General features: G+C 44.1%; 2 protein-coding genes across 2 annotated transcripts in view; both read right to left on the bottom strand.

The window, feature by feature from the left end:
• The window catches only part of LOC115477790 (cilia- and flagella-associated protein 54-like), a 223,810-nt gene extending 220,806 nt beyond the window's left edge, over nucleotides 1–3,004 (bottom strand). The window contains exon 1 of the mRNA XM_030214872.1: nucleotides 2,929–3,004. Coding sequence (XP_030070732.1) covers nucleotides 2,929–3,004 — 76 coding nt within the window. The remainder of the gene's footprint in view (nucleotides 1–2,928) is intronic.
• Nucleotides 3,005–8,607: 5,603 nt separating this feature from the next.
• Nucleotides 8,608–14,489, bottom strand: part of CFAP54 (cilia and flagella associated protein 54) — a 276,413-nt gene continuing 270,531 nt past the window's right edge. The window contains 1 exon segment of the mRNA XM_030214871.1: nucleotides 8,608–9,865. Coding sequence (XP_030070731.1) covers nucleotides 9,746–9,865 — 120 coding nt within the window. The 3' untranslated portion in view covers nucleotides 8,608–9,745.

Genomic DNA, 14,489 nt, shown 5'->3' with positions numbered 1-14,489 from the left:
CTCCCTGAAAGAGATCCAAGCCATCTCTCCCACTAGCTTCCACTCTCACCTCTCCCTCAAACACCCCCCTCCCCCCACCGGTCAAACTCATACCTGAGGTCGCCCACAGTTGTCCTCCTCCAGTGCCCCGTTTCGCCTACGCTTCACACGCAAACTTCACTCTCTCCGCTACATCCCATCCCGGCGCCTAGCCGGAAACAGGAAGTTGCGTCAGAGGAGAGCGCAGCAACAAGTCAACAGTCCGGAACTTAAGTGCAGTCGGTGGAGGGAAGGCGACGACGTCGCTGCAGTACCGGTGCTCCCTAAAAGTATGTAAGGACAGCCAAATAGCCGCTTTCTAATTACAAATAGCTTACTGGGGAGCGCTGTGAAGATGCGCTTTCGTGCATTTAGCCATAATCCGAAGCAGCGAGGCGTGTCATGAGGACTCTGCGTTTTCATAGTAGAAAAGATGGGGGGAAGGCGATAGAACGAGAGGACGTGAAACGAGATTGTGGTGGAGATGAAAACGGTAACGGAATTCAAAAATGCGTGGGATAAACATAAAGGAATCCTGCTCAGAAGGAATGGATCCTAAGGAGTGTAGCCGAGATTGGGTGGCAGAGCCGGTGGTTGGGAGGCGGGGATAGTGCTGGGCAGACTTATACGGTCTGTGCCAGAGCCGGTGGCTGGGAGGCTGGGCAGGCTTCTACGGTCTGTGCCCTGAAAATGGCAGATACAGATCAAGGTCAGGCAGGGGCGTATCTGTAATGGGGCCAGGGCCTCCGTAGATTTGGCCCTGGACCCTCCTACTGACGTCCCGCGCACACCCCCCCCCCCCCCCGCCGCCAACTTGCCGTCGCCTGCGTGTGCTGGCAGCGGACCCCAACCCCAACCCCCACCAGCCGAAGCCGTCTTCCTTCGTTGTTTGATTCTTCTTTCTGAGTCTGACTCTGACATCCTGCATGTTGTGTTCGTGCAGGACGTCAGACTCAGAAAGAAGAAACAAACAGCGAAGGAAGACGGCTTCGGCTGGCGGGGGTTGGGGTCCCCCGCCAGCAAAGGTAGGCGACAGCGGGCAGAGGGTCAGCGGCGGTTGAGACGGTCGTCGGGCGGAGCCTCGGAGGGTGGGTCTGGCGGGGGGGGGGGGCTAAAATGTGGCCCCCCTCACCTCCGGCTCTGGACCCCCCCTACCAGCGAAGTCCCGATATTCCCCTGAGGTCAGGTATACACATAAAGTAGCACATATGAGTTTATCTTGGTAGGCAGACTGGATGGACCGTGCAGGTCTTTTGTCTGCCCTCATTACTATGCTACTATGATACAAGCCACTATCTACTACACAGTATGTTTTCTGACTGGTTTGAGGCAGATGTCGCACCCTCAGAGAAAGAAGAACTGAGATGGGCGGTCTTCAGCTGCTTTGCTAGTTAATGGTGATGTGCTGGGGCACTATCTAAAGTATGCAATTGACTGGTTAGTATCAGTATGAGCAGGTGGACAGAATACTGGAAGTATTATGGATTGTTTTAAATGAAATGGAAACACCACCGTTGGAAGAAATTTTGGGAATGAGTATGAGTATATGGCTCGTAGTGGACCAGCGCTGAATCTCACTAATACACGTGCTGATGTGATTGTAATCACAAAGAGCTTTTTCCATGGGATATATTTAGTGCAGACCCACTTGCTTTCTTACGGGGCTGATGCAGTGAGGCTTATACAAGGAGATTTATGACCACTTGCTTCATTCATGTGCAGCAAAAAAAAACCCTCAGAGTATTTAAAATTTGCCTTTGAAAGAGTCAGTGTGGTCGCTTTGTTCCTTCTCCCACACCTTTGCAGAAAGCTGGAATGAATGAGAATCTTTTAGACCATTTTGTTTGTGGTAGGAAACAGCAGATCCAGATTATAGGTAGACACAGATGCCAAGGGTGACCCAGATTTACCACCACAATGCTTGAGATTTAAAGCCAATGGTTTAAATGTCTAGCATTCAGGTGGTAAATCTCCAGCTTCAGGAAGGGCCACTCTTGGCATCTCTGTATTTCATTTCTATTCTATGATACACAGAGATACCAAGTCACAGGAATTTCACCACTTTCACACCCTCTCCACACACATCAGGGACTGGGACCCCTTCCCTGAGGTCTGGCATATCTCCTTCTCTCTTCCACTCTCCCTGGTCCAACATACTTCCCCTCTACTCCACGTCCACGGACCAGCATCTTTCCTTCATACTGAAACTGTGCACCATCAACCAAATCCTACCTTCAAACTTGTCTCAAGTCTCCAGCAGCAATACATACAGATTGCCTGCAACAGGCCCCAGAACTTTCCTTCTCGAGCGCCCCTCCCCCTTCCAATGCAGCTTCCTGTTTCCAAGTTTCTGGCTGGCTTAGAGGGACACAGCAAAAACGTAGCAGCGGGGTGTGACACCGGAGAAGAGAAGGCTTCGGAGCCGGTGGAAGGTAGCTTGTATAGAAACATGACAGCAGATAAAGGCCATATGACCCATCCAGTCTGCCCATCCTCTGTAACCCCTAATTCTAACTGTTCCTAAGCGATCCCACTTGCTTATCCCATGCCTTTTTAAATTCTGGAACAGTCCTCGACTCCACCGCCTCCACCACCCTTTCTGTGAAATACTTCCTTAGGTTACTCCTAAGCTCCTTCTTAACTTTGTCATATGCCCCCTCATTCCAGAGCTCTCCTTCATTTGAAAAAGGCTCTTTTCCTGTACATAAATGCCTTTGAGATATTTAAACGTTTCTATCATGCTGGATGTTTCGTCAAATAGTGGCAAAATATGACAGTGCATCATCCCCTCCCTAGCTTTCATCCACTATTGCTGTCGCTCATGAACTCCCCTCCCCAAGCTTTCACCCAGTGTCTCGTGCAACCCCCCCCCCCCCCCCCCAAGCCTTCACCCAGTTTCTTTTCCCTCACCTGGCTTTAGCTGCAGAAGAAACAACGGGATTCCTATTTCTCCACCTTGACTTGGCTCTCTGCAGACTTGAGCCATGCGGTGCCAGAAGTTCTGATTGGTCTCGCATTTTCACGTCTCCTGAGACTTCTGGCACCGCATGGCTTATGTTTACAGAGAGTAGAGTCCCGGCAGGGAAGCAGGAATCCCACTGTAAGGGGATTGCCAAGTTTCCGAGGGCCAGAAAAAAGTGCTTGGTGGGCCGAATGGTGTCAGATGCTGCTGTAATATCTGAAGTGACCATTAGCGATCTCATCCCTATCAAATTCAGCTCTAATATAGTATCACAAACTCAAACTAATGTATGCATCATTTGTACACTAAGCTGTTTAAGGAACAGATTCATTGTATATAATTTGTAGGTAAACACCATAAACATGTTGAAATGAAAATGCAAGTTCTTTATTTTATTTATTGCATTTGTATCCCACATTTTCCCACCTTTTTGCGGGCTCAGTGTGGCTTACAATACGATATGAATGATGGAAATACAATTTGTTACAACTTGGTTATGGATTACATTGTGAAGAGTTATACAAGACAATCAAAGTGTTGTTAAGGAATATAAACACTGGAACCAAACCTTGAAACATTGGAAGAAGACAGCGGGAGGTTAAAAGGGCATTATGTATGGTATACATATTTCTGTGAGTAAAGGTATGAATGAGGTGAGACTACGGGGGATGAGAGTTCAGAAGTGGATGTATTGATGCATTAGTGAACAGTGAGTGTGGACTTTATGTGTTTTGCTTCTTTCCGTAGATTTTTTCAAAAAGATGGGTCTTCAATAGTTTGCGGAAGGAGGTTTGCTCGTGGATCGTTCTCAGGTTGCGCGGCAGTGCATTCCAGAACTGAGTGCCCACGTGAGAAAAGGTTGACGCGTGTAGCGTCTTGTATTTTACGCCCTTGCAATTAGGGAAGTGGAGGTTGAGGAAGGTTCGGGATGATCTTTTGGCGTTTCTGGGTGGTAGGTCTATTAGCTCAGACATGTAGGCTGGGGCTTCACCGTGAATGATTTTGTGGACTAATGTGCATACTTTAAAAGTAATGCGTTCCTTAAGTGGGAGCCAGTGTAGCTTCTCTCGTAAGGGTTTTGCACTTTCATATTTTGGTTTTCCAAAGATGAGTCTGGCTGCTGTATTCTGGGCTGTTTGAAGTTTCCTCAGTATTTGCTCTTTGCAACCTGCGTATAGTGAGTTGCAGTAATCCAGATGGCTTAATACGAGGGATTGCACTAGGCAGCGAAAGACGGATCTTAGGAAGAATGGTCTTATTCTTTTCAGTTTCCACATGCAGTAGAACATCTTTTTGGTTGTATTGTTTGCTGCAGCACAATGTTCATGAGGCCTGCCCGTAGTAACATAGTAGATGATGGTAGAAAACGACATTCACAGTCCATCCGTGGGACAAACAAAGGAATCCTGTTCAGAAGGAAGGGATCCTCAGGAGCTTAGCTGAGATTGGGTGGCAGAGCCGGTAGTGGGAGGCGGGGATAGTGGTTGGGAGGCGGGAATAGTGCTGGGCAGACTTATACGGTCTGTGCCAGAGCTGGTGGTTGGGAGGCGGGGCTGGTGGTTGGGGGGCGGGGATAGTGCTTGGCAGACTTATACGGTCTGTGCCCTGAAAAAGACAGGTACAAGTCAAGGTAAGGTATACACAAAAAGTGGCACATATGAGTTTATCTTGTTGGGCAGACTGGATGGACCGTGCAGGTCTTTTTCTGCCGTCATCTACTATGTTACTATCCAGTCTGTCGAATAAGATAAACTCATAGATTATGTTATGATGCAATATAATGGTGTGATGGATGCAGTTATGCACCACATGGCGCTTAAAAATGCAGTTCCACGCTATTCTATAAGGTCTAAGTATTATAGCTTGTAAGTGCAAGAGGGGGTGTACATATGGATCATACACTTATATGTGGAACATACAGTATTGTATACTGTATACTTTCGACTCCTGACTTGTAACTTTTATCATATCCTTATGTGTCCTTCTGTCTGTCCTTCCCTTCTCCTTATTGATCCTGTCTGTTTGTCCTGATTTAGATTGTAAGCTTTTTTGAGCAGGGACTGTCTTCTTCATGTTTAATTGTAAAGCGCTGGGTACGACTGGTAGTGCTATAGAAGTGATTTACAGTAGATTTATATTGTAAAAGCTTTGCTTGTAAGTAGCAACATTTGAGCATGCATATTTACCATAGAAAGGGGTGGCCCAAGACAGTCTGCCGCCTGAGGCAAGGGCATGACATACCGAGGGTAGGGTGGTAGGGGCAGTCTGCCCGGGTAAATGCTGCAGGGAGTAGCCACATGGCTGTCGGCTCCGCCAGTTCCCTGCTCCCTCTGTTACTTCCTGTTCCGTGGCAGAGGGAGCAGGGAACCGGCAGAGCCAACAGCCACGCGCTGCTCCCAGCACCCCAGGATGTAAGAGCAGTACACCTGGGGGGGGTTGGAGAGTGACAATGCTGCATCTGGAAGGGGGGTGCACAGCAGCAATCTGCTCCGGGTGGCAGCCGACCAAGGACACCACTGCTGACATCTCCCCTCTTCCTTCCTTCACCGAATTTACTTTCTTTTGTGGCTTTCCAAAAGTTCAGGTGGCAGCAGTTCCCATTTGCTGCCCTACTGACGATCCCTTCTCTCTACTGCGACCTGCCCCACCTCTGAGGAAACAGGAAGTACATCAGAGAGGAGGATCGTAAGAGAGAAGGGTCGGCAGCAGGGCAGCGTATGGGAACCGCTGCTTCCCTGACTTTTGGAAAGCAAGAAAAGAAAGTAAATTTGGGGAAGGAGGGGGCGTAGGGGTGGATGCAGCTCCAAAAGAGAGCCGCCTCATGTGACCTAATGGTAGGGCCGCACCACTGACCATATAATAGGCATAAGTGGTCACACCTAAATGTTGACACCCACTACCATAGGAGGACTTGGGGCAGATGTCTCACCTTTTCAGGATGAGCGCACTTGTGAAAGTGGTGACAAGGAAGACCACCATTCAGAGACAGAAATTTAGTCTCGTAACTGCCCTTTTATCTTTTCAGAAATAGCTGAAAGCAAGGATTGCAAGGTTTTGGGTGGTGGGGGGGGGGGGGGGGTGCCTTTGCCCTGCCAGGTAACGAAAAGCAGCTAAAGAGAGGAAGGGGGAAAAGAAAAAGAATGAATGAGGAGGAGGGAGCAGGAGAATGAAGGAAGTATTATAATTAGGGCTGCATTTTGATTAACATTTTAATTGTGATTAAAGGAATGTTTATTTTTGCTCCCACTGCAGCTCATTGCGATTATGGGCAAGTCTCTTAACCCTCCATTGCTCAGAGTCACAAGGATCCACAGTGGGAACAACAATAAAAAAAATAACATACCGTTAATTGTGCGATTAAGTGTGAGTACAAATTTTAATCAAAATGCAGCCCTAAAAAAAAAAAAGAATAAAATTAATGAAAAGATAATAAATACAAAATACTAACCGAAAAATTATAAATTAAAGAATCTAAAACAGCAGGCAGAAGAGCTATAAACAGCCAACTTCAGAAATGCAGCCCTAATCATAATACATAGCAGTAGTTCTTGCACACTTTCAATGAACATTGTATTTTGACAAACAGAAGAACAAATATTTTTCAATTAAATATAAAAGCAGTTAGTGTTGTCATCTGGTTTGCCGAGTAATGGATTTTCAACTAATACTGGTAACTGAATACTCATGTATTAACGTGGCGAAATGTCTCTGATGGGACCTATAAAACTAAGCTCTGAGAGCGGAACAGGATACAGCAGGCGATTCCTCTCTGTGTGTCTCCTAATCACTCGTTTCCTTTTATGTGTACTCATATAACTGCTGTTTGAACTGGAGCGTGTTCACAGTAGCTTAAGAATTATTACAAGACTGCTGGACATGTTTTAATGTGTCCTGATTTGTGTCTGAAGTTCCAAATAAAACAAACTGTAATGATTATACAGTTAAAATTCCAGCGAGTGCTGCTGGCATTGATTTGCTGTGTCTGCTCACTGTTCCACTACCTAAGGTTTTAGGCTTAAACTATAAAACCTTTGTCCCTCAGCAAGATTTCCTCTAGGTCTCGGTTCTCTTCACAGGTTATCTTTTCAAAACTATAGGCTAACTTCCTTCTTATTAGCAGGGGTGGGCAACCTGAATTCACCAAGGACCACATGAATGTCAATACTATCCCTAGCGGGCCACACACAGAAAATTAACGAATGGCGCCCAAAATTCAGTGTGATGGCTGAATGAATATAAATTATTATCAGAATGGTCTGTTACTGTATATTTCTGTCATTACCTTAAAAGTTTAATGAGATCTTTGCTGCTATTCTGAAAATATTTGTGAAGTACGGTATTTAAAATCACCCAAACTCTGATTAACGATGTTTATGCGGGTAGTTTTCTGCTTATACTTCTTCCGGGCCACAGGTTGCCCACCTGTGAGCTAGAGGGATTCATCAGAGCCACCCAGTCTTGGACTGTGACACCCTTGCACAGAGTTATAGATTGTTTGAAACCATTTAGGTGCCATCCTTTTACCAAAACTCAGAACAGCTTATCCAATTAGAAGTTCCAGGATCTGTTGGACAAATTTTTTTTTAATGTATAAAATTTGCATACCACTAATCCTTTCTGTTATAAAGCAAGCACAATCAATAAATACCAATAACTCTAAGTCAGAAACCATAAAAATATAACCATCTAATGGCCTTCTCAAAAATGGCACTGATAAGGATGGCCCCTGGTGGTAATACCGTGAGACTGCTGCTAAGGGTCATCAACACACTTTGCAAGATGGTGCTGATCTGGGAAGCAGTGGAGGGTGGCTGCTGCTGCCATGGACCTCCTTGAACTACCAGTAAGCCCCTGAGTAAGTCTAGGGGAGGGTTGGAGTCTGGAGAGGCAGGGCTTGATCGCACACTGGAGTTGGGGGATCAGGAGGGTGCTGTACTATTGGGGAGGGGATCAGGAGGAGAGTTGTCGACAGAGGGGTGGGCACCTCCATCATGCCTATTCTGCTTCATTTATTTGCAATGGGCCCCCAATGCATTACATGCATTGTGTGGAACAAAATGTACATTTTACACAACTACAGTAGACAATTACATTTTCATGGTGGAAATCCCTTTATAAACAGTCCTAAAAGTATTTATGTTTATAGCACTACTGGACATACATAGCGGTGCTCATTATGGAGGTTACAATCTAGAAGTACCTGAGGCAACAGGAGACATTGACTTGCCCAAGGTTACAAGGGCTATTAAAGGCAAGAACAGGATTTGAACTTGGGCTTTTCTGGTTTTGAGCCCATTGCTCTAACCACACCAGCCTAAAATTTAGCAACTAAACCATTACAAAAAACACACAGTGCTGATTTATTTGGAACGAATAATGCAAATCGTAGGCCAGAAATATAGGTGGAATTATTTACACCTATAGGGCTGGCTTAAATGATTAGGTCTTAAAAATAGGCTTGTAAATTAGATGACTTTTCATTGAGAAACTTTAGCACATTATTTTCTGCTGAAATTTTGCTGAACTTTAGGTGCCTAAAACTAAAACTCAGCTTTCTTTGAAAATTGGCATATGAATGAATGCTTAGATAATGCCCATTTGGGGTATATCAATGCTGGGTTATATTACATTACAGACTTCAGTTCATCATTTTGAAATGTATTCTGTTTCTTTGAGAGAATTTCTAGATAAACCTCTGATTAAAAAATATGTATATATATATATGTTTGTTGCAATGACACGCATAAATTATAGTATCCTATAATCCATGCATTTACTTGCTTTTATCGCCCATACAATTACCACGATATTAATGCTGGGTTTTCTTAGCCCCTATTTTTATACATGTACATTCTGGGATATGCTGCCACCTTTCAGAATGAGAACTGAGCATGCTCACGGAGGTCAGTGCAATGGTGACACTTTAAGCCACTTAAAGCCATGCTTTAGGTGATCTGAGCGGTGTTCAGACTTCTACAACTAGCAGGGTCTGAGAATCCCCAGTAGGTAAGATCATTTTTATTTGGGGAGAGGGACAGGAGAGAAGAGGAAAGGGGTGGCCTATTGCGTACCAGAGCCCCCCCCCCCCCCCCAAAAAAAAAATATATATATATTGTTCTGGCTCTGCTACAGCCTCCAGCTGCAGCAACAGACTTTCCTGTCAGTGCCTAAGCCAATCAGCAATCAGGCACTCACAGGAAAGTAGCACGGGAAACCCCAGCAACAACTTCAAAGCTGTCATTCGTTTTTTGCCTGGTTCCCACGGGCCAGTTTTCTGTGAATTGCACAGAATAGCTAATGAGCTTGTTTTAATACAAGTGAGCTAATTAGCGTGGGACATTCGGTCGCTGCGTCCATGCAAAGTAAAGCAGTGGCTGAAAGCCTCTGTGCATTGCACGGAAAAAATGTTTCATTTAGACTGGTTATACGTTGCAAGCCCAGTTTGCTTTGAGCATCGAGCTCTGAGTAATGCAGTGCTTGTGGTGAAGCCTAGCACCGGATCCCTACATCAAGCCACTCAATCTGGAAGATGCCCGTTCTAGTTTATAATTATTTCTGTTGTAAGTCTTTCTACTAACAATACAACCAAAAGGTTTCGTACTTTTCCCATGGAATGTCATGAGGAGTTTAGGCTGTTCAAAATTTTAGGAATCTTAATCCAGATCATAAATTATCCCTATTGTAACCAATCTGAAACTCTATAAATATTCCATTCCTTTTACAATTAAAAAAAAATTATAACAACATTTACTTTCAAAAATATTGCTAGGCGAGAAGAGAAGTAATCCAAGCAAAAAAACTTTCTTCCATTATCACACAACCGCCAGACGGGTCAAATATGTTCTGTAAAGTGGTCAATGACTGTATAGAAAGTTCAAAAGGGACCTGTCAAATAGAAAAAAAAAGGTTAAATGATTGCAAATCTTTTTTAATCTATCAAAATGTGATGAAATAAATAGATGTTGAACCTGTGTTTTCCTCCTACCATCATACTATTGTATGTTGCAAAGGAAATCATTTCCAATGAGCTGGTCATTCATTGAAAATAATGACCTGGCTGGGAGCAGCTGAAACCTCTGAACTCAGCCAACGTCTTATCAATAAACAGCAGGTATAGGATGAATTTACTGTTGTTAATAGATAAAGGGCTAAGGGCCCCATTTACTTAGCCGCGCTAGAGGCGCGTTAGTGCTTTTAGCGCACGCTAACTGTGTAGGCGCCCACAATATTCCTATGGACGCCTGCACAGCACGTGCTAATTTTTGTGCATGCTCAAAAACGCTAGCGCACCTTAGTAAACAGAGCCCTAAAATTCTATAAATGGCACCAAAGATCGGTGCTGAAAAAAACTAGCGCTTAGCACTATCTACTACTACTACTTAACATTTCTAGAGCGCTACTAGGGTTACGCAGCGCTGTACAGTTAACAAAGAAGGACAGTCCCTGCTCAATGGAGCTTACAATCTAAGGACGGAAATGTCAAGTTGGGGCAGTCTAGATTTCCTGAATAGAGGTATGGTGGCTGGGTGCTGAAGGCGACATTGAAGAGGTGGGCTTTGAGCAAGGATTTGAAGATGGTCAGGGAGGGGGCCTGGTGAATGGGCTCAGGGAGTTTATTCCAAGCATGGGGAGACGAGGCAGAAAGGACGGAGCCTGGAGTTGGCGGTGGTGGAGAAGGGTACTGAAAGGAGGGATTTGTCTTGAGAGCGGAGGTTACGGGTAGGAACGTAGGGGGAGATGAGGGTAGGGAGGGGCTGCAGATCAAGTGCATTTGTAGGTTAGTAGGAGAAGCTTGAACTGTATGCGGTACCTAATCGGAAGCCAGTGCAGTGACTCGAGGAGAGGGGTGATACGAGTATATCGCCCAGGCGGAAGATAAGTGCAGCAGAGTTCTGAACGGACTGAAGGGGGATAGATGGCTAAGTGGGAGGCCAGTGAGGAGTAAGCGCTCAAAGTCAGGCGCAGCTTATAGAATAGCACTTAGCGCTGAGGTCCGCAACTACCTTTAGGCATGAGGATTTACCCCACCTGACCCCTAGTGGAAATCCTCGCTGATCCCCTTACTCTATAAACAGGATGCCGACAATTGCAGGAATGTCCTACTCCATCCATGAGCCTCCCATGGCTGTGTCCCCTTTTTGGAGCCGCATGTAAATTTTACGTGTGGATTGGCACATATATGTAATGTCAATCAGCACCGATAATTGTTAGGGCCCAATTATTGGTGGCTAATTGACTTGTTAATCAATTACATTCGCCCACATTTGCAACACAGTTTTTAGCGCCATTTATAGAATTTGGGGGGGGGGGGGGGGGGGGGGGAATGTGCTTGTGTTGCAGTTTTTCAAATAGTTTTAATGAGAAACAAAAGATAAACAGTTAAGTTAGTCAAGGCAGAATATTTCTACAAACTGATGCCATATGTTCAGCTACAATTTTTTAAAAGCTATTTTTCCAACAGATTTAAGTTAGGAGCTTGGAGAAGAGACGGCTGAGGGGAGACATGATAGAGGTATATAAAATAACGAGTGGATATGGAACAGGTGGATGTGAAGCGTCTGTTCACGCTTTCCAAAATACTAGGACTAGGGGGCATGCGATGAAACTACACTGTAGTAAATTTAAAATAAATCGAGAAATTTTTTCTTCACCCAACGCATAATTAAACATCTAGAATCGTGGCCGGAGAACGTGGTGGAAGGCGGTTAACTTGGCAGAGTTTTAAAAAGGAGTTAGATGGTTTCCTAAAGGACAAGCCCATAAACCACTACTAAATGGACTTGGGAAAAATCCACCAATTCCAGGAATAACATGTATAGAATGTTTGTACGTTTGGGAAGCTTGCCAGGTGCCCTTGGCCTGGATTGGCCGCTGTCGTGGACAGGATGCTGGGCTCAATGGACCCTTGGTCTTTTCCCAGTGTGGCATTACTTATGTACTTATGGTAGATTAGTTATTCTATTTACACCCCAGAATCTTATTAGCATCCTATAAGTGAGGGAGAGTAAGTGGGGGACTAAGAAATAACAGTTGTAATTCAGAAGAGTAACAATGTAATCATGTCTGAGAAACAATGATTGTTTTTGATTAGGAAAGAATGAATATGTACCAATGTGTACCCAAAGAGGCATTAGAGCACTTAGGCACTATGCCCGGATTCTATGTAGCGCACACAAATCCAGTTGTATCTGATTTGCATGCACAGTTTTAATGCTTTGACGTCATGGACGAGCTTTGCCACCACGGCAGACTGCAGCACAAAGATTTTCTCAATCCACGTTTCAGCTACACAGCTATACTCCTCTTGGTTAAACTACCAGCCACAACACAAGAGATTCATAGACCCCTGCTGCAGGCCTTGGTGCTGAAACACGGCAGTGTGGGGTCATTTTTTTTAGCTGTTAATATTAAAGACTTCTTGATATCCTCCTTGAGCTGTCCTCACTTTTTTGTCCATTGCAATTTAATTACTTAGCCAATCAGAACTGATAATTGTCAATTAACAAGCAAATAGTGATACTAATTAGCATTCATTAGAATTTACATGCACAATTAGCTAGGTGTATTGTGTAAAGTGGTGTGCGTAAATTCCAATGTGTGCTGCCAAAAATGTACGTGCACGGTTCTAGAATACACCTGCTCCGTGCTAACTTAGACGCCAGTATTTACACCAAGTTTTACTTGGCATAAATGGATGTGCCTAGAGTTAGGCGCAGGTATGGCTGCTAGGTGCATTCTATAAACTGCACCTAAAGCTAGGTTTACAGAATACGCCTTGGCGGAAACATTTTCGTCGCTGATTTTTCAGGCGCCATATATAAAATCTAGTCTATGTTTATACAATAGCGCCTAACTGCATGTACGCACATAACTGCAAATCAGTGCCGATGCCAAATAAGGGCCATTAGAATTTATCCAATTAGCACCTAATTTAACAAGTTAGGCCACTTAACTAGCAGTATCTGTAACCTGCAAGTGCAAATTTATAGAATGAGAGGGTTTGTGTATAGTGTATGATTAGGTTAAACCTTCCTCTAGATCAGGGGTGCCCAACCTCGGGCCCTTACCAGGTTGGGTTTTCAGGATTTCCCCAATGATTATGCATGAATCTATTTGCATACAATGAAGGCAGTGCATGCAAATAGATCCCATGCATATTCATTGGAGAAATCCTGAATACCCGACTGGTTTGCGGCCCTTGAGGACCAAGGTTGGACAACCCTGCTCTGGATGCAAGTTACTATTAGTCAATAATGCTTTTTGTTTTTGTTCATCATTTAAAATTTTTCCAACCAAGAAATCTCTTGTACAGAAAAGTATAGCTATCCAACATAGTATAAGGAAAAGAAAAAAAGAAGAAGAAAACATTTCACTATCACTGCAGATGTCCAACAACCTCATGAAAACAGCTCCTCAACAATTCATAACAGACCTAACGAACCACGTGAATTTCATGCTACAAAATGGACTTTTCCCAAAGGAAAAAGGAAAAATTCTACTTCACCCCAATACCCACAGACACAAAGAAAAACGCCAAGCGAAATAACTAACTACAGACCAGTAGCATCTATACCATTAATAACCAAAATAACCAAAGGAATGGTAACCAAACAACTCACGAATTATCTCAACAAGTGCTCAATACTGCATGATGCCCAATCAGGATTCCGGTCAAATTCACAGCACAGAAACATTACTAATTACCCTAATGACCAAATTCAAACAAATGATTGCTACCAGCACCAATATACACCTCTTACAATTTGACATGTCAAGTGCCTTTGATATGGTTGACCACGGAATCCTATTACAACATACTTGAATATTTTGGCATTGGAGGCAATGTCCCTAAACTGGTTCAAGGGGTTCCTAACCTTGCACTCATACCAAGCACATCAAATTCAACTACATCTACCGCATGGACACCTGAATGTGGAGTACCGCAGGGTATCCCCCCTCTCGCCAACTATCTTCAACCTAATGATGATCCCCTTGGCAAAACTTCTATCAAATCACAACCTTAACCCTTACATATATGCAGATGATGTAACGATATATATCCTTTCAAACCAGGACATTAATGAATCAACCAAAGTCTATACATCATGAATACCTGGGCAGATGCATTCCGACTAAAACTGAACGCAGAAAAAACTCAATGCCTCGTACTTACCTCCTAATACAACACAACTAAATTTACCGCTATCAACACACCTAAACTAAATCTGCCAGTCTCTGAAACTTTAAAAATCCTTTGAGTCACTATTGACCACCACTAACACTAGAGACTCACGCGAATAACACAACCAAAAAGATGTTCTACTCCATGTGAAAACTGAAAAGAATAAGACCATTCTTTCCAAGATCCGTCTTCCGCAGCCTAGTGCAATCACTCGTACTCAGCCACCTGGACTATTGCAACTCACTATACGACAGGCTGCAAAGAACAAATACTGAGGAGGAAACTTCAAACAGCCCAGAATAACAGCAGCCAGACTCATTTTCGGAA

Source organism: Microcaecilia unicolor, chromosome 9 (genome assembly GCF_901765095.1).
Source record: "Microcaecilia unicolor chromosome 9, aMicUni1.1, whole genome shotgun sequence".
In the NCBI taxonomy this organism is placed as follows: Eukaryota; Metazoa; Chordata; class Amphibia; order Gymnophiona; family Siphonopidae; genus Microcaecilia; species Microcaecilia unicolor.
The sequence above is the reverse complement of the archived record's forward strand: the minus strand, read 5'-3'. Positions and strand labels throughout refer to the sequence as shown.